This window comes from Prionailurus viverrinus, chromosome A2, assembly GCF_022837055.1.
Source record: "Prionailurus viverrinus isolate Anna chromosome A2, UM_Priviv_1.0, whole genome shotgun sequence".
NCBI classification, from domain to species: Eukaryota; Metazoa; Chordata; class Mammalia; order Carnivora; family Felidae; genus Prionailurus; species Prionailurus viverrinus.
In genome coordinates this window covers 96963224-96983482 of record NC_062562.1, presented here as the reverse complement: position 1 = coordinate 96983482, position 20259 = coordinate 96963224, and the positions used below count along the sequence as shown (strand labels likewise).

Below are 20259 nucleotides of genomic sequence, written 5' to 3'. Positions count from 1 at the left end.
ATATACACAAACACACACCAGATTTCATCAAAGTAAAGATTTAAGGACAAAAGTCTAATTTGTTTAAATGTTTGTTTTAATTATTTTTTTTGTTTTAATTATTAAAAGTTATTTCTGCTGTAACAGAGAAATCACTAACTTGTAATAAATTGCTTTACCATGAGACATCTATTCGTGACAACACTAATATAATCAAAAAAATGAAACTGATTGCTTGGATATTTAATTTAAAAATATATACTATGAACCTAAGAAAACACATGGATAAGAAGATAACACATTTCAAAATCACTGAAATATAACAAATGATGGCTGTACTTAGAACTGGATAACTAAAAATGTAACTATGCAACTATATCACACTTGAAGTTAATAATCATTAAATTTGTGAAATAGTTCTCGTGATTTATGAAATGATTTTTGAAAAAAAAAATTTAAGCTTTATTAACAACCATCCACTGCCATTATTAACTTAATCCTTAATCTATCCTATATAATCACATCCTCCTGGAATATTTATTGTCTCTTAAGTAAGAATACTTCCCAATGGCCATAAAACCTGCACTTTTGACAAACTCAGTAAAGAATGAAGATTAGCTTAATTTTACACTGGTTTCTAGACATAATTACAGTAGAGAATAGATATCTACTTGCCATAACTGTTATTTTCTGAGTAGATGTTAGAAATAATTCAAGAAAGTCTCCAGTGAGAGACACAGAACATTGTTGAGCTAGAAATAAAGAGACCAAGGTCAACAATGACCTCCATATTATCAAATCAAGTGGTCATTTCTGTAATATCACCTTATGCAGACTCTCAGAAGCATCTGACATAGGTTTACAGTCAATTCTTCTTGAAATACTTCTTCTGTAGGCTGTTCCACCATCTCCTAGTTTTTCTCCTACCCAGCTAGCTGCTCTTTCTTAGACTCTTCTATTGGTCTCTCCTCCCTACCTAATCCCTGAATGTCACAAGGCCGAAGGGCCCCATAGTTCATTTCTCTACACCCATTTCCCCAATATTCTTATCAAGTACCATGGACTTAAGTACAGTTAGATGCTGATGACTCCCAAATCTAACTTCAGCTCTTGTCTCTATAAGTTCTTTTATCCAACTGCCTCCTCAACAAGTCCACTTGAATGTTAATGGCATCAAACAGAATTCAAGACTTTCTACTACAAATCAGTCTTCCTTGTAAACACAAATGACACCACTGTTCTCCCAGTTGTTCATCATTCTTTTCCTCACACTCTATATCAATCCATCAGCAGGACCAATTCTAAAACAGAGCCCAACTCAGTTCACTTCTCACCTGTGGTTATATGACTTATAGACCTCTGTTTCTTTAAGAATGAAAAGAAATTGGTTACAGATGTTGACAAAAATAGCATTTATACACATGGAAAGACTGACCGAAAGTGTATACAGGGAACCAGCAAAGATGATTGCTTTAGAACGACCTTACATGCAATCACAGAAGAGAATTAAGAGCCTGAGAGAAAAGGGTAAAAGAAGCTATGACAGAGTAAAGAGTCCATTTAGAAGCAACTGCACTCCATAAATCTATACTACCTCATCAACCTTTACCATTTGTGTGACTGAATCTTCCATTACGAGAAAAAGAATAATATGGGGAAAAAAAAAAACGTTTGGCAAACATATTTGTTTTTATTTCAGTAGCATCTTCAAATAACAGGTACTATGAAAAATGGGATATGAATTTAAAAACTAAAAAAGAGAGACATATGAACAGTTATTAAATTACTACATACTGTACAGAGATCCTTATATTGCAGCTTTTGGAATTTTGTATCTGTGTTTCCTGAACATAGTTCCACATAACCAAGAACAACTTGAAACACAGTATTATGAATGGCTTGAGTGAAGTGCATGTGAAGTTGATCCATTGCTGTCTATGGAAAGAAAAAAACATATAACATAATTTCATGTTATTAAAATAAATAAATTTCAATGGATGTGAAAAACATAAGAAAAAAATCTTTACCAATTATAAATTAGGCACAAAGATCACTGTTTTTCATAAAATTATAATTGTACTGTTGATTATTTGTAAATAACCTTTCAAGTAACCATAACATCATATTCCTAAAGATAAATATGAATCGTGAACACTGCTCTGTTGCTTTGTGTTTATGACTGGTACCCATCCTGCTCTTTCTTAGACATGTCAGGCATAATCACACCTTTGGATTCGCTCTGCCATCATTCCTTTATATTGTTCAGGATGCTTCTCAATGGTCACCTTCTCAAAGAACCATTTCTTGATCATCCTGTATAAATCAGTACTTGACTCTATCAACTTACGCTGATATCTATTTCTTTATAGCACTTGTTACAGCCAACATCCTGCTTCCCTCACTAAAAGACACATGAGGGCTCATACAGAGGTGCCTGGAGCAATGCACACCATAGGTACTAATAAATATTTAACAAGTAAAAGAATTAGCCTAATGGGGGAAATTAGACGTTATGATCATATTTTTAAGGGTCTTTAAATATGTCTCTCAAAATTACCAAGCATCTACCTTCTTGTAATTTTTCCTAGGTAGCCTAAGACACACAAATTAATTAACTATGGTAAACAACCAAATTTCTTTATCCAGATTTTAAAATGTAAACAGAGTTTAAGTGGTTGGGTAAATTCTTAGATCTCCTTCTAAGACAGGAGATCATTTAAGGGAAGAAAACATTTACGTCTATCATATTTAGCTATTTTTTAGATAAATGTATAATCCTATACATGGAGATGGTACAATTAACTTTCAAACAATGACACCCTTTGCAAATTTTTCAAGGAAGCCCTTGAACAGTAAGAGTATGTAAAGCCATGCACCATGAGGGTAAGTGAGAACAATCAGAGAATAAAAGAATTATTTGAAAAATCTGATAAATGAGGGGCACCTGGATGGCTCAATCAATTAAACCTCTGACTCTTGATTTTGGCTCAGGTCATGATCTCACAGTGTGTGGGATCAAGCCCTGCATCAGGCTCTGTTCTTGAGATTCTTTCTCTCCCTCTCTCTCTCTGTCCCTCCCCCACACATACTCTCACACACTCTCTCTCAAAATAAATAAATAAGCATTAAAAAAAGAGGAAAATACAATAAATGAAATGGACCTATTTTACAGGTAAACATACACAGTACACAAAAGTTTACATACCACTTTGAGGGAAACATGCTGGCCCATCTAGGAACCATGAATCTCAATCAGGACCAAGAGCTGAGGTACAAGACTACACATCCTCTCCAAATGAATTATCTTATAATACACTTTTTTTAAAAAAACCTACATAAAATTGTGAAAATATTAAACCTGACAAACACTTCATAGGTCAAAACAAACCTCTGTAACGTTACACTCCATACACTCTGAGCCTATGTGAACCTATGTTAATATGGCGTAAAAATTTACTTTGTTAAATGAAACTTTTTAAGGACACTCTACATTAGTAAATATATTCAGCATTCATAAAGATCAACAGATTCCCAATTAATAAAAAGTAAATATTCTTTCAAAACTAACCTGTGTTTTTCCAAGAAGTCGATAAGCTTGCTGAACCTTGGTGTAATGGTTAATGTCAAAATTCTTGCAGATTTTGGAAAGAGCTACATCCAACTGCTCCTATGGAATTAAAAGAGAAGGCAAGAGGCAGTTAAGGAATTATGTTTTCAAGGCAATGAGAAGAAAGTATTTAATTTCTCACTTTTAATTAGTATCTAAAGACATTTACTATCCTACTAGATTTAATAGTCAAAAACAAATTTAGTTATTTTTTTTTTTACTGTTTTTTATTTTTGAGAGAGAGAGAGAGGCAGAGCACGAGCAGGGGAGGGGCAGAGAGAGAGGGAGACACAGAATCTGAAACAGGCTCCAGGCTCTGAGCTGTCAGCATAGAGCCTGATACGGGGCTCAAACTCCCGAACCATGAGATCATGACCTGAGCTGAAGTCAGAGGCTCAACCGACTGAGTCACCCAGACACTCCTAAGATGTTCTTTTTAATTTTTTTAATGTTTATTTATTTTTGAGAGAGACAGAGCACGAGCAGGGGAGGGACAGAGAGGGAGACACAGAACCCAAAGCAGGCTCCAGACTCTGAGCTGTCAGCACAGAGCCCAATACGGAGCTCTAACTCACAAATTGCAGGATCATGATCTGAGCCGAAGTCTGACGCGCAACTGACTGAGCCACCCAGGTGCCCCTACTAAGATGTTACTAATATGTGAGTATCTAAAAACCCATGCTTAGTGTTTCAAGGGACACCAAAGCAGTATAATAGTAACTAAAGGAATCTTATTTTTATTTGTACTTTATGTTTCCTCAAGCAATTGCTAAAATCTTACAATTGTATGAACTGAATTTGTAAGACTATTAAAAAATAATAAAACAGTCCTTCTGTATAATCACTAAAAAGTAATTCTCGACAAAACTACATTGACCTTCTAAGCACATACCTTAAGGTATATCTAAATGCATGAACTTTGTTTAAGGATTTCTATTTCAATGATTTCATTGTAACATAATGATTCTCTACATAAGTACAGAATAATATTATATATTGTGAGTGAAGAAATACTGAGCTTTCAAAAGAAAGTCCTCAATATTCAAGAGATTATTTACTTAAAAGCATTACCTTTATGTTTATCAAACTGTCATTCTTATAATTAGTAAATGATTGGAGTTATGATAAAAAAAAAAAAAAACTACCTTCAAAAAAGGTCATTTGAAAGTCCAGCCTCAATTTTTATAAGCACTCTCATCAGGAAAACAGTAAAATAAAATATCAGAAAAAAATAAGTCTAATTACATTTATTAAAACGAATACCCTGTTTTGCCATGACTGCCAAAGACAGCGATGAACTCTGAATAAATGCAGGAAGAAAAGCAAGACTTCATGCTCACAATGACATATCTTTTCCTTTCCATTTCTACATTTTTGATGAACTGTATGAAATATCAGAAGGCTTAGGAATTTAGGAGGATTCATCAGCCAATAATTATTCTTATGTAACTTAGCTCACTGAACTAAAAAAGTTAATAATAAAAAAATAATTAATACATGGTAAATATTTTGTCTATAATTTACATGAAAACCTATCTATAACTAACAGTTTGGGGATCTTTCCAGATATGGTATTTTCAGATACAAAATACCATTTTCAGATCCCAAAACTCCAAAAGCATTATTGAGTTTACAAGAAAACTAACATTAACTTGACCATGCACAGATATTCCAAACAAAAAACAATAAACAAAGTGTTGTGATCTAGAACACTGGTAATAACACAAAAGTCAAAACATAAGATTCATATGTACTATTCAAAAACCTCTGAAAAGAAAAAAAACATTATAACTTAGGACATAATTCTTCTTACCTCAATTTGTTCTAAAGTATCTTGAAGCTTTGAATTCAATTCACTATTAAATAAAATAGAGTTAGATGTTACTGTCTATCTTTAAAAGAGACAAACTAAGTGCTAAATATATACTAGCTGAATAAATAATTCATAAATTCACAAATAAATGTTAAGAGAACTAAGTTATGCTGATTCAACAGACAGTACAATAAGGCAAGGAAAATAAAAGGGTAATAATTAGGAAAGAATAAAAGAGTCATTACTAGCAGCAATAGAATTGTATAGGGAGACACTCCTAAATAATCTGTAGATAAAACTAAGAATTTAAGAAATTCACAGTTGATAGCAAGTTTTAAAGATTAAAGAGTATAATATCGATAAAAAGTAAAATTTCAAACCTAAAATCAATTTCTATATATTAGGAACAAAGAATTAGATAATGAAAAATTTTAAAATACCATTTCAAAAAACCAAATATCTCAGAATAAATCTAACAAAACATATCCAATACAAAACTGTGCTAAAGTAAAGAAGATGTAAATACCTGAAGATATATACCATGTAAAAAAACTATAACCTTTGATATAGTTATCAGTTCTCACCAAAATGATCTAGAATACCTGAAATTTTAATCAAAACTCCAGCAGGTTCTTCTTTATGTATGTATATGGAAACTGGCAAGCTGCTTCTAAAATTTATGCGGAAACTCAAATGGTTAAAAATAGTCAGGAATCAGCAACATGCAGAAGAATGAAACTAGACCACTTTCTTACACCATTCACAAAAATAAACTCAAAATGGATAAAGGACCTGAATGTGAGACAGGAAACCATCAAAACACTAGAGGAGAAAGCAGGAAAAGACCTCTCTGACCTCAGCCACAGCAATTTCTTACTTGACACATCCCCAAAGGCAAGAGAATTAAAGCAAAAATGAACTACTGGGACCTCATGAAGATAAAAAGCTTCTGCACAGCAAAGGGAACAATCAACAAAACTAAAAGGCAACTAACGGAATGGGAAAAGATATTCGCAAATGACATATCGGACAAAGGGCTAGTATCCAAAATCTATAAAGAGCTCACCAAACTCCACACCCAAAAAACAAATAATCCAGTGAAGAAATGGGCAGAAAACATGAATAGACACTTCTCTAAAGAAGACACCTGGATGGCCAACAGGCACATGAAAAGATGCTCAACATCGCTCCTCATCAGGGCAATACAAATTAAAACCACACTCAGATATCACCTCACGCCAGTCAGAGTGGCCAAAATGAACAAATCAGGAGACTATAGATGCTGGAGAGGAGGTGGAGAAACGGGAACCCTCTTGCACTGTTGGTGGGAATGCAAACTGGCACAGCCATTCTGGAAAACAGTGTGGAGGTTCCTCAAAAAATTAAAAATAGACCTACCCTATGACCCAGCAATAGCACTGCTAGGAATTTACCCAAGGGATACAGGAGTACTGATGCATAGGGGCACGTGTATCCCAATGTTTATAGCAGCACTCTCAACAATAGCTAAATTGTGGAAAGAGCCTAAATGTCCATCAACTGATGAATGGATAAAGAAATTGTGGCTTATATACACAATGGAGTACTACATGGCAATGAGAAAGAATGAAATATGGCCCTTTGTAGCAACGTGGATGGAACTGGAGAGTGTTATGCTAAGTGAAATAAGCCATACAGAAAAAGACAGATACCATATGTTTTCACTCTTATGTGGATCCTGAGAAACTTGACAGAAACCCATGGGGGAGGGGAAGGAGAAAAAAAAAGAGGTTAGAGTGGAAGAGAGCCAAAGCATAAGAGACTCTTAAAAAACTGAGGACAAACTGAGGGTTGATGGGGGGTGGGAGGGAGGGGAGGGTAGGTGATGGGCATTGAAGAGAGCATCTTTTGGGATAAGCACTGAGTGTTGTATGGAAACCAATTTGACAATAAATTTCATATATTAAAAAAAAAAGGAGTATCTTTTTTTTTTAATTTTTTTTTCAACGTTTATTTATTTTTGGGACAGAGAGAGACAGAGCATGAACAGGGGAGGGACAGAGAGAGAGGGAGACACAGAATCGGAAACAGGCTCCAGGCTCTGAGCCATCAGCCCAGAGCCTGACGCGGGGCTCGAACTCCCGGACCGCGAGATCGTGACCTGGCTGAAGTCGGACGCTTAACCGCCTGCGCCACCCAGGCGCCCCCCAAAAAGAGTATCTTGAAGAACAATGTTGGAAGGCATATAGTAAAATATGTAAAGGTTATAAAGTCACAGCAGTAAGAGTGTGTTACAAACAGAAGAACATAAGGGGCAAAAGGCTTGAACAGATACATGACAAAGGAGATGACTGGCCAATAAACACATAATAGGCACTTCAAGTAGGCATTCAGGAAATGCAAATTAAAGCTCCAATAACACTCCATAATAAACAACCAGAATGGCTAAAAACATTTTTAAAATAATGAGAGAATAATGACTGGGATTAGGCAAGAAGGTAGTTTCTGGGGTAACAGTTCCTATGACATAATTACATAACTATGTTTACTTTGTAAGAATTTATCTAGTTATACACGTAGGTTATGTGACTGAATATGATTTTGAATATGATTTTTCCCTTTAATTCCTCCTAAGTCAGTTAAAAAAACTAAAAACCAGAAGTGAAATTATTTGAATTATCTCATTATTAAAAAGGATCTGTGATATCTAACAAAATAAATACAATCATAGAGAAAGTATTTTAACAAAAAAAATTAAGGCAAACTAAAATAAAATAGAGCAAGTGAAAGGTATAATTTAGTACACAAAAATTATACAAGGTATCTTTTCTGAATTTTTTTTTAATGTTTATCTATTTTTGAGACACAGAGAAAGGATTAGCAGGCGAGGGGCAGAGAGAGAGTGGGAGACAGAATTTGAAGCAGACTCCAGGCTCCGACCAGTCAGCACAGAGCTGTCAGCACAGAGCCCAAAGGTGGGGCTCCAACTCACAAACCGTGAGATCATGACCTGAACCGAAGTCAGACACTACTTAACCAACTGAGCCACCCAGGTGCCCATATACAAGGTATTGTTTTACAATTGTTAATCTCTTCATAAACTTGACTCTCAAAGTCTTACCAGCCAAAACAAATAGGGAGAGTCCAAGTATACAATTTGGTGTCCATAATATCAAAAATACTCAAGGGAAAAACAAAACCAAAAAACCCAAACAAAAGTTACTTTTGTTGGCATTTAAGTTCTGAGAGAAAATTTTACCAGAGTCCTTATAAAGGGAACAATGACCTTTTATCTCCTAAGGCGCAACACTCTTCCTAATAGCCTTACAGAATATATAATAATGGATTCATGGATTCCATGCATTCACTTCTTACCAAGCCTTTTAATGCAAGCTGAGAAAATAACACCAGCGTGGTTATTTATATGTAGATACAGATATAGATACATAGATATAAAGCACTTTGTCAGAATAGTAAAACCCATAACACAAGTACCCATTTTTGATGGTCTCAGGGATAAATGTTTAAACATACAGAGAAATTAGACAATTTTCTACAAATATTATTTATCATAAGCACACTTTTGACTAAAGTCAAGAATTGGAGATTACTTTAGTAAAACCTGCAAAATGAGCAAAACTATACAGTTTGACAATCAACAGTGTAGGACTGTTAAGGTCTTTAACAAGGATTTATGCCTGAAAAATACCCATACACAGCCACAGACATATCCAAAGGAATATTTGTAGGCAAGACTGAGATTTTCCTTAAAAAAAAAAAAAAAAAAAAAAAAAAAAAAGATTCTGGGACAATCTCTGTCCAAAGAACAATGAATGAAAGGATGAATGAATGAAAGAAAATGAGACTTAAAGGCCCCAAAATAACACACTAAAAATGACAGTCATTATAAGTACCTTGGCACTTAGAAAGAATTAAAGTTTCTCAGCAATACCACCCCACCTCCCACCCCCGGCCAAGTCAGTATCTTCTCAAGTTGTACTTTGGAACATATTTGAAACATACATTCTTGAGTATATTCCTCAAGTTGTTCTTTCTCCTATGTTCTCTGTCTTTTGATTTATATCATCTTTTGATTTATATCATCACCACCCATTCAATCCAAGCTGGAAATCTCCATGTCATCTTTAATTCTTCCTTTGCTTCCTATGTGACTGATAATCAAATACTGCCAATTCTACCATTTCAGTATTTCTCATATCCCTCTATGCTTCTCTTTTCTCAATTATGTGCCCGAACTCAAGAACTATCACCTATTGCTTGAATTACCTTAATAGTTTCCCAACGAATCTCTGCACACGATAACCCACACCCACTCTTCAATCCATCATCCATTTATTTGACAAACACCATCAACCTACTGCATACCAAACATCATACAACATCCTCCCAAAAGCTCTCAGGGATAGCTTGAGCAGGGGTCTTAATTTCAGATTGGATTTGGGCAGTATTCTGTTTGATCTGGCAGACACAATTTTTCAAATAGCTTATACATGAAAGGCTTCAGACAAGGCCTGACCACTCCTGTGGGCAGGACCATTTCTTGCTATCTTACTCACATCTGGCAGCTTCATGTTACCAACCTGAATCTGCAGCTCCTAATTAAAGTAGAATTCACGTTAATCCATGGAGGTTCTCCATTAAATCAAAGATAAAGCCCCAAACTGATATAGCATGTAAGATTCTGAACAATGACATGAAAAATTAACTTCCCCGTCACTTTTTAATGCCTACATTTCAGGGACCTGGACTACGTGCAATTCCCCTAATAACCCCCAGACTTTCACACCCTCTGTTCTACTTGTATGTAACGTTCATGAGAAATAGAACATACTTTCTCTTCTTCTCACTCACAAGTGCCCATCTGTCTTTCCAGGCCCATCCAAATGTCATCTTTTCCAGGAAGTCTTCCCCTGCTGACTGTTCCCCTCAGTTTCATAATACTCTGTTTCCAACATACCGAATGATAGAAGGGAATATCTGTGACTGTCTCCCTTAGCAAAGACTGTGGCTTATTCTCCAGGAATCTCCAGGACTAACTAAACTCATAGCCTGGCTCACTGCTGAGTCAAATTTGCAATTCAAACATAGTGAAATTTTCCCAACATTCCTTTAGCCCCTATTTTCTATCTCAATAAATGAAACTACAGAGATAGAAAAAGAGAAAGGAAAATGTTTTAGAAGAAAAAGAACTGCACTAAAGTCTGGGTCTACAGGTGCCTTAGGAAGAGGAAAAGAGAAATAAGCAGAACTAAAGCAGTTCTACTCCTCTATCATACAGGGCTCAGAAGTTCACCTATGGCTGAAGACAGAGACACAGATACAGAGAGGCAAGAATACCTGGAATCGTAAGTAGGTTAGAGCTGGTAAACATATTCTTATAGGGAGTATTTTGAGTTTGGGAGAAAAAGAAATATATCTAAACTCATTCATAGGTGAGAGTAATGATTTCAACTCCTCAACTGAAAAAAATGGACTTTAGCATTTATGAAATCATCATAAATCTGGATGCTTTTAGTGCTTCTATTACTTATGGTTAAAATGACTCTATATCCTATGTATTAAGAGTTAATGTAAACATGGTAATGTAAATAGTATGTATAAGACTTTAAATAGCAAATCTTTAAATCAAACATTTTGGCTTTGAAATGTTTTCAGAATCTACAACTGCATTTTGACAATTTATTATTAATTGAAAACACATACATAAAAAGTAGGTGATTAAGGAGTGTATATCTTAACCGTGCAGCCTTCAAGGAGACCTTTAGCCATCATTTATAAATATGAATTCATACCATTTCAGTCAATTAATGAAAGTATGCTAAAAGGATCTATTCATAAACATTTGGATAAATAAAAGCTACATTATGGTAAAAGAAATTACCAGTTCTAAGATAGAAGGCTAAAAGCTATTAAAGGCTATTTACAAGCTGAATAGAATAAATCAAACAATTTGAGGGGGCATTTTTAACATCACTACAGAAGATATTAAACATAACATATTCATAAATAACTACCTAACATTGTTCCTTTAAACAGCTGATCTACAATATACACACTCAAAGAACAAGTCCTGGAAAGGCTGCATATAAATCAAAATTGTGTACAAGATTGACCACACAAGAGACAACATGGTACAGAGGTAGTTAGCATCTTAATTATCTTTCCCTGGTCTGTTATTAACGAGCCATGATTTAAGTCAAGTCTCTTAATATCCCTGGGCATCAGTTTCCTATATAAAAGTGTGCTATATCTAAAGGGTTGCTTCCTGCTCTAAAGTTTTAAGATTTTATTATATGCTAAATACCAGTTACCCAATTACTACATCTTTGTGTATGATTCAGTAGAGTGCTAAAACTTTAAATGAGCTTGAGTAAAATTTATACTTCCAAGCTTATACTATGTGTCCATGGACCCTGGATACTTCAGGTATTTAGATCAGAGATCTATTCCAGTGGTTTCAATTTACTCATAGCTGGCAGAGAGTTTATTAACATACTGCAGAGAAAACCTAACTTTCCAACACTTTGAAGCTAAACCAACAATGGTGAGATACCAGGAAATTTCCACGTGGTCCTTCAAACCATGAACAGATTGTAAAAGAATTAAGATCACTTTGAATCTACCCAGATCTCTGTCCTCACTCTGCTCAGAAATCCGAGTCCACTACTAAGAATACTACAGATATTCAAAACATCTCTAAACTTTATGAATTATAATTCTTGAGCAGAGATCAGGCCCAGGAGCCAAATCTAGCCAATAGCCTGTTTCTAAATAAAGTTTCACTGGAAAACAGACACATGAACTTGTTTACATACCATCTATGGCTACTTTCAGACCACAAGGGCAGAGAGGTGAATAGTTGCAAACTGAAACCTTACTGCCTAACAAAGCTTAAACTATTATCTGGCTCCTTAAAGACAAAGCTTGCCTACCCTGTGCTAAAGTTCAGCAGACCTTTCAGCTGGTCAATTAATCAAAGTTAAAATGGGAATATTTGTATGTTGTGTGTATGTATGTTTACATGTATGTTGAACGTTTTAACAAAAATTGTACAACTGCAATTCATTTACCCACTTCTGATTTAGAGCCAAAATCTTTTCTCTTGAGCAGAGTTTTAACTTCTTAGTCTTACATGAGCCAAATCACAAATAAATTGTCCATAATTTCAAGTTTCAATTTCTCTACGATGAGGCAAGAATTTAAAGACAAATGTGGAACAATCCAAATGCCAAATCACATTTAGTTACCTTATATCCCCCAACTTTTATGAGTTGTCTCATCCAAAACAAATTCAAAAGGAAACATATTTTTAACAATATGTTTTGTTTTTCCAATGCATTTAACTTACTTTCAAAAACTTGTTTCCTTAGTTTATTTACTTAAGCAACATAAATACGATAACGGATAACAAATACAACCGGTAGAAACAGGTTTGGGAAAAAAATACAATTAACTCAGCTTCTGGGGCAGATTTAAAAAAATCATCCTCCTAGCCATGAGCGTCCGCTATATATAACAGTTAGCACACTACTAGATGGTATAATGCAGTAGTAATTATTTTTTTTTAATTTTTTTTTAACGTTTATTTATTTTTGAGACAGAGCATGAACAGGGGAGGGTCAGAGAGAGGGAGACACAGAAATCGAAACAGGCTCCAGGCTCTGAGCTGTCAGCACAGAGCCCGACGCGGGGCTCGAACTCACAGACCGCGAGATCATGACCTGAGCCGAAGTCGGCCGCTTAACCGACTGAGCCACCCAGGCGCCCCAATGTAGTAGTGGTTACGAGCAACAGGTTCTGCGTTCCAAGAGACCAAGGTTTAAATCCTGGCTCTGTCACTTATTTTACAAAGCACCAATTTCCTCACCTATAAAATAGAGACAATAATAATACCTTTGTGGAATATTTTGTCAACACCAAGGAAGAAAAGGTATGGGAAATGATTAGTACAGTGCTTGACACATACAAAAGTCCAAACAATGTTTAAATATTATCACAACCACCATTACTATCACCGTTATCATGATTCAATTTTTAAAAGCTAAAAAATAAAGCTTTAGTAAGAAAACCTTAAACAAATCTAATTTAGAATTACTCTACAGTCAATGCTGTCAAAGCTGACAGTGCCTAGCTTCTACTCACACTCTTACAGATGTCAATATTTCCATTCTTGCAGGGGTATAAGAAAGTAAGCCATTCACAGCATGAACATTTCTGATGGTCTTTTGTTTATGTACTCTGTGTTCTTAACTGGCATATTATCCCACAGTCCTGTCTGTTAACTGCCTGTTATTATAAGCTCCTAGAGAACAAACACATTTCAAAAGCTCCTGGTAAAACAAGTAACGTAGCAACTTATGCAGATGAGGATTAAATAATACGTCCTTCTTGTCTCATCATGTAGGAGTAAAGTGTCCGACACAGATGACTTTTCTAGACAACTGGTAAAATTTTGGAACACCAAATAAAAAGAAAAATCCTTAAAATGTCTAAAAAAAGAAAAAAGACACTATTTATAAGAATGAGAACAGCATCTGACCTTGTCCTACAAACAGAAGGCCGATGGACAACTGAGCAATGTGTTCCATTTTGTAAGAAAAAAATAACTTTTCTTTCAATCATGGGTATGGACTAAGTTAACGTCACTTCAAAATCTGAAGATGTATTGCCCATGTATCCCATATCAAAACAAACAAACAAAAAACTCTTAAAGAGGTAACTGTAACAAAACTGTAACAAAACAAGACAAAGGAAAACATGTAAAAAAGGAAATATTACAGTTGAGTAGGACCTAAAAAAGGTGAAAAATGTTCAACAAATAAAAAAAAAACCACCAATGGATTTTTATTTTCACATAGAGACAAAAAATGACTTTTTAAATAAATCCAAACACTCTACTTAGTTCTGCACATAATAATATTTATATAATCATAATACAAGAAATACAATTTCTATTAGGTTCATTTTTTTAGAAGTAACCTACCGAGAAAACACAGAAGATTTAATTATAGCTGCAAAAGGAATATAAATTTTACAAACTTGACGAAATAAAAATAACTGTTTCACTAACAAAACCTGGAAGATAGAGGAGTAAAAGGAAGTATACCAAATTCTTATATTTTACTGTAATTTTAATATGAGTAAACAGAGAATCAACAACTATCTACAATGATGAATCATGAAAGAGATACTTTGACACAGTATTTTAAATTACAATGAAATCTACTGGGAAAAAAACCTAATAAGCTGTGAAAGTGGTTTACTCCAGGGAGTAGGAAAAAGAATGGTGGGTAGGGCAGAAAGAAACAGTTCACCTTTTGTTTAAGACACTTTCGTTTAAATTTTTTTTTTGGCATTTATTTATTTTTGAGAGACAGAGAGACAGAGAGACAGAGCACAAGGTGGAGAGGGGCAGAGAGTGAGGGAGGCACAGAATCTAAAGCAGGTTCCAGACTCTGAGCTGTCAGCAAAGAGCTGGATGCAGGGCTCGAACCCAGGAACCATGTGATCATGACATGAGCCAAAGTCAGACGCTTAATCGACTGAGCCACCCATGTGCTCCTAAGACACTTTTGTTTAAATATTATGTTTTGCTATTAGATTTTACTTTATATTTTTTCAAAATGACGCAGCATGGGAGAGGGAGACAGAGGAAAATTAAATAAAAAGATAAGGAGTACAGACAATATGAGAATAGCATGCTATGGATTATTCGCCCCAAGCTGACCGAACAACTAGTACTCCAGATCTACTCACGGGTCTCACTAGCTGGCCTCATGATCTAGCAGAAATACTCACTGTTCAAATGCTACCCCAGCCAGAGCTCCTATGTGCCCCTTGCCTGAACCTAAACAGAGACAGAGCATGACGTCTTGCTAGAAAGGAATGAAGGGCAACACGGGAAGCATAGTCCCTACAGTACCACTGTACTTGTACCCAAAAGCTGTGTTCGTTATTTTATGATTTATTTAAAGGAGTTCTACAACCGAAAATTTTCATTCAACTGCCAAGTTCATATTCTGAGGGGGAGGGGGGAAGGGTATTCCAAAGATTTTGAGAAATTAAATACATGTGCCTATGCTACAGTACTCAACAAAGATACTCTAGTTCTGATGGTATACAAACTTCTCAGTGCATAATCCAGAATGCTCTCAGATTCCCTCAAGTAGTTTCATTCAAATGAAACAAAAAAAACTAAAGCAGTTTTGACTTTTAAAAACAACTTTTCTTGAAACTAATTTAGATAAATTTCAAGTGAAAAAGAAGTTAAATGCTTCATTCGCAGACACACTTAAACACATTCTGATTTCCATTCCCAGTAAATCCCAACTATATGATTCTGTCGATCAACTCAAGAAATGTCAAGTAATGTAAAAATGTTCCCTGTCAGTTACAAAAGTGAACACAACTGGTGCTATAGTATCTTTTATTAAAGATGCTGAAACACACCGTATCTAAAGGAAAATACAAGGTACTGAAGGGGTACAAGTTTTCTTCCAGTTTTCAATCTACTGGGTACATTGTATTACTTGGTACTGTGTGTATTAAACTACACAGTCATATAACGTGAGACAATATAGTGAAGGGCTCTTTATGCAGAAGCAAATACATGAATTCTGTTCTTCCTGCTTTCAGAATCATAAGAGTTAGCCCTCAGTTGCCCTATGTAACCTACTCCTAAGATCACAGGGTCTCTGCCATCTACCAAAAACCTTATTTCCAATAAAAGAGCAATGTGACTAGCAAAAAAAAAAGAGGAACATACACTCCACCTCCAAAAAATTAAGAAGTGGACAAACAGGTACATTGTGCATATGAACTTGCTTAAAATATATTTTTAAAAAAATTACACCAGAGTCCAGAAATGCTCTGCATCACAGGTGGTTCTCTTCTGGACACTTCTAAAGAGAAGATACTTCATGATTCTCTAGTTATCAACAGAAATGAAAATAAATTTAAATATTAAAGAAAATGAGAGTATAAATAGTCAGAAACTAGTTACTATTCCTATGATTACCAGAGTGTCAAATGATTTTTCACTCGGATTCACTCAGGTACAAGCAAAGATTAAATCTTGCCTTTGGTTAAATTCCACATCTCCAGGTAAATTAAATGAATTTTTAAAGTGTTGATCAATCATGTCTGAACAATCCTAACGAGAGAGCTCAAGAACAGGTTCAGTACTGTATTTAGAAGACCAGAGGAGAGGCGCCTGGGTGGCTCAGTTGGTTGAGTGTCCAACTGTGGCTCAGGTCATGATCTCATGGTTTGTGGGTTCAAGTCCCACATCGGGCTCCCTGCTGTCAGTGCAGAGCCTGCTTTAGATCCTCCGTCCCCATCTCTCTCTGCCCCTCCTGTGCTTGCACTCTCTCTCTCTCTCTCAAAAGTAATAAAACTAAAAAAAGAAATTAAGAAAATAAAAAATAAAATAAAATAAAAATACCAGAGGAAAAAGAAAAACAGATAGGAAAATAAATGCACAGAATAAAAAGCATGCAGCTAATTAATAAAAGGAAGTTAGAATAAAATTCCTTTCATTTTTGTGGACTCAACCTGACCCACACATCTACTGACACTGTCACTATATCCCATATCACACTATCTACCAGAAGTGAACAAACTTCTCATGCTCTCCCAACTAGGAACAAAAGTGTAAAAAACAAGAGGTAAAGGGAAAAGTGGACTGGGTTGAGCAGGATGAATGGTGGCTAGCAAAACAAACGGCGCTGGTGTGTGGGAGGAGGAATTCTGGTGGAGCGGCTGCCATCACTACCAAAGAATTCTAACTAATAGCTAAGCTCTCTGAGCCACCCTTGACATTGTCACTAAATCACTAAGATAAAAACACAGCTCTTAACAGATTTCCTGGGAAGCCTAAGGTAAAATTAATTCCTTAGGACATTTTAATACATTTGTGCATGTATTTTTACCTATTTTAAGAGAGTAAGACAAACTTCTATTATTATTACATGCACAATTCACATGTGTAAACACGGCATGCTTCTTATATAAGGTACTCCCTAAAATAGAATAATTATTATTTTAAATCACCATTCTAGATCTTTTCAATTCCAACCTTTTACCAGGTTGGATAACTGTAGTCATACCTCCTCCATATATCACTACATACCTTAATGAGAAAGAACTTAGAAGCCACTTCATGCTAACTCTAAAAAGCCCAAATAAAAATTTATTTAAAAAACATTTTGTATAGTTAACTCTCATCAAGTAAGAAAATTACTTCAGCACAGCTAAAATTTTTCATTATTGAAGAAAACAAAGTGCCAACACATGTCACCTGCTACCTCAATTTCCTGCCACCAAGTTTCCTATTATAATAGATGGTGACCTTTTTAAAGTCTAATACCTACAATGCCTTCACACATTATGTTCTCTATTTTATTTTCAACCTCTCACTTTCCCATAGATTTTCAGATATTCAGCTTTCCCCCCTCAATTACACATCTCCCTTCTTTACAAAATTTCCTCATCCTATACTTCTGCTTCAAGCAAACTGTCCCAACAAAGTCAGCTATGATTTCTTTGCTGCTATAAATCCAATAGATAGATATTTTCAATCCTCATTTTGCTTGTTATCTCTGCAACAAAGATTTCACCATTATACTCAGAATGTACTATCTACAACCCTCATACCTTGTCTTAGCTAACTCCTATGCCCCTCCTTCAGGCCCCCCTTAGTCTTGACCTCCAAGGAGAGTTCGATCTCAATGCTTCCCCTGTATGTTCCACTCCCATCTCCCTAAGGCCTCATCCCACTATGCCTTCTTCAGTCCTTCGGCCTTATCCTGATTACATTATGTGTAATTCATCACTATTCAGCCAATTCCAAAGCAAAGCGCCTGGCATATAATAAACAGTAATGTATAACCATCTGAATTATGTTCACCCAATCATACATAAGTGCTCTCACTATAACTGATCACCACAAAACAAACTAAATGTGTGCTATGCTCTTCAGGACCCAGAAAGCCTTGCTAGAAATTGTCAAATGCATGCAACATATCAGAGCTAACTCTCTAATCACTCAATTTAAATTTTAAAAATCTAAATAACATAATCAAAGTTTTTAATAGTGACAGTTAATCAGTGTCACAATGGATAAAAACAAAATATCACTGGAACTATCTAACTGTGCATTTCCTAATCAAATAAAAAGTGTTGCTTCAGTATGCACGATCCTAAAGAAAAAAAAAAATACCATAAATATTTAAATAGCATCTCTTGCAGGGAAATTGCTAGCTCCTTTCCCACATCCTGCAGAGACCTATGATGTGGGAGTATATTAAAAGAAAAAATTTAATTAAAGCTATATTAATGTTTTCATCTACCATAATCCTTTTATTTTTCAGATACTAACAATCAACATCTACAACATCAATGCATCATGTTCAATGACGGCCAGAATTTCCATACAGGTGAGACTGAGGGGCTGTATATTCTAGGACAGGTATGAATTTAATTTGAAACTGGGTTTGCTTGGCAAGCACACTATTTTACTTACAGTGTATGTTTATTTGTGATGGTTTTAGAGGAATGATGGAAACTACACCTGGGGATTGAGCCTCCCCAAGGGACTGCCACCAACAATGCAAAACCTTCATTTTAAGCAGACCAAAAACCCATTAATAAAGCAGAACTAATAACAAAGGCTACAGTGGCCATGTTAACACTGTACATTTTATAAATAACTAAAGATGTAACACCTTAAATACATAATCACTTAAATATGACAAAGATGATTATTACATAAAATTAAAACACACTTAAGTTTTCCAAAATAATTCTTATCAGGATGAGCCAAACACTTGAACCATCTGGATCTGAAAAACAAACTGTGGTAACACTCTCAATATTTATAAGCTGGGCAAAGTTAAGTAGGAAAAATTCCCAAGAGATGCAAGAGAAACGTAAACAGATACGTTATTCTTCTCTACTACTCCATATACTAGAAATAATATATATATATATATATATATATATATATATATAAAAGAGTTTGAATGAAGTGACAAGAAAGGCTAGGATTAAAAAGTATCTGATCTTTCCCACCTTAAGAATTATTATTTATAATTTCATCGTACTGCCCATTTATGAACAAGAATGTTAAAACAGAACATACCACTTAATGTTAATTTTCAATGTTTGTTAACATTCTATGTTACACAGCTAGCTCCTATGTTAAAAACTGGCAATAGAGTCAGCTTTAAAATTTTTACATTACTTTACCTTATGCAACTATAATGTTTAAAAGTGCTGGCGGCTTTCTGACATTCCAGGCACAATTGAATAGCTCCTGGATAGTCTTCCTCCTTAAGATAACAATAGAAGTCATTAGACAGGAAACATTTTTCCTAAAATGTTTCCCTTGAAAAACAACTAATCTCTGTTTACGCTCCATCCAAAAGTTAGAGAACCAGAAAATTTTAATTCCTCTTAAATAAGGATTAGAATACCAATGATAGATAAATAATAAAATATAAAAAGACAACTAGTTCCAAGCCTAACATGTATGTGTAGATAAAATATTCTCCACCCTTATATACACAGTAACAGCCTTTAAGATCATGACAGGTGGATAAAGCCTATACAGAATAACAAGATGCTTCATAGGGAAGCTGTTCTTTAACTGTTAACATATCTTCTTTCAGTAATGTTTACATAAAATGTTTCAAAACAGTATGAATTTCACTTGTAATCAACATTCAACAGTCCTACCACCAAGAAACCAATAAATATTTTAAAACTGGAAAAAAGTGAAATATTCATTAATAGCCTTGGAATGTTTTTATCACCTAAACACTAACTTAATGTCAAATAAAAAATTTTTTTAATTATTATT

At 34.9% G+C, this 20259-nt stretch overlaps 1 protein-coding gene across 2 annotated transcripts in view; it reads right to left on the bottom strand.

The window, feature by feature from the left end:
• Nucleotides 1-20259, bottom strand: part of VPS50 (VPS50 subunit of EARP/GARPII complex) — a 138681-nt gene that overhangs the window by 83693 nt on the left and 34729 nt on the right. For both annotated transcript variants that reach the window (XM_047842862.1, XM_047842869.1), the window contains exons 9-12: nucleotides 19647-19729; nucleotides 5400-5442; nucleotides 3548-3646; nucleotides 1774-1914 (exon numbers count right to left, since the gene is read on the bottom strand). In XM_047842862.1, the coding sequence (XP_047698818.1) occupies nucleotides 1774-1914; nucleotides 3548-3646; nucleotides 5400-5442; nucleotides 19647-19729 (366 nt within the window). The remainder of the gene's footprint in view (nucleotides 1-1773; nucleotides 1915-3547; nucleotides 3647-5399; nucleotides 5443-19646; nucleotides 19730-20259) is intronic.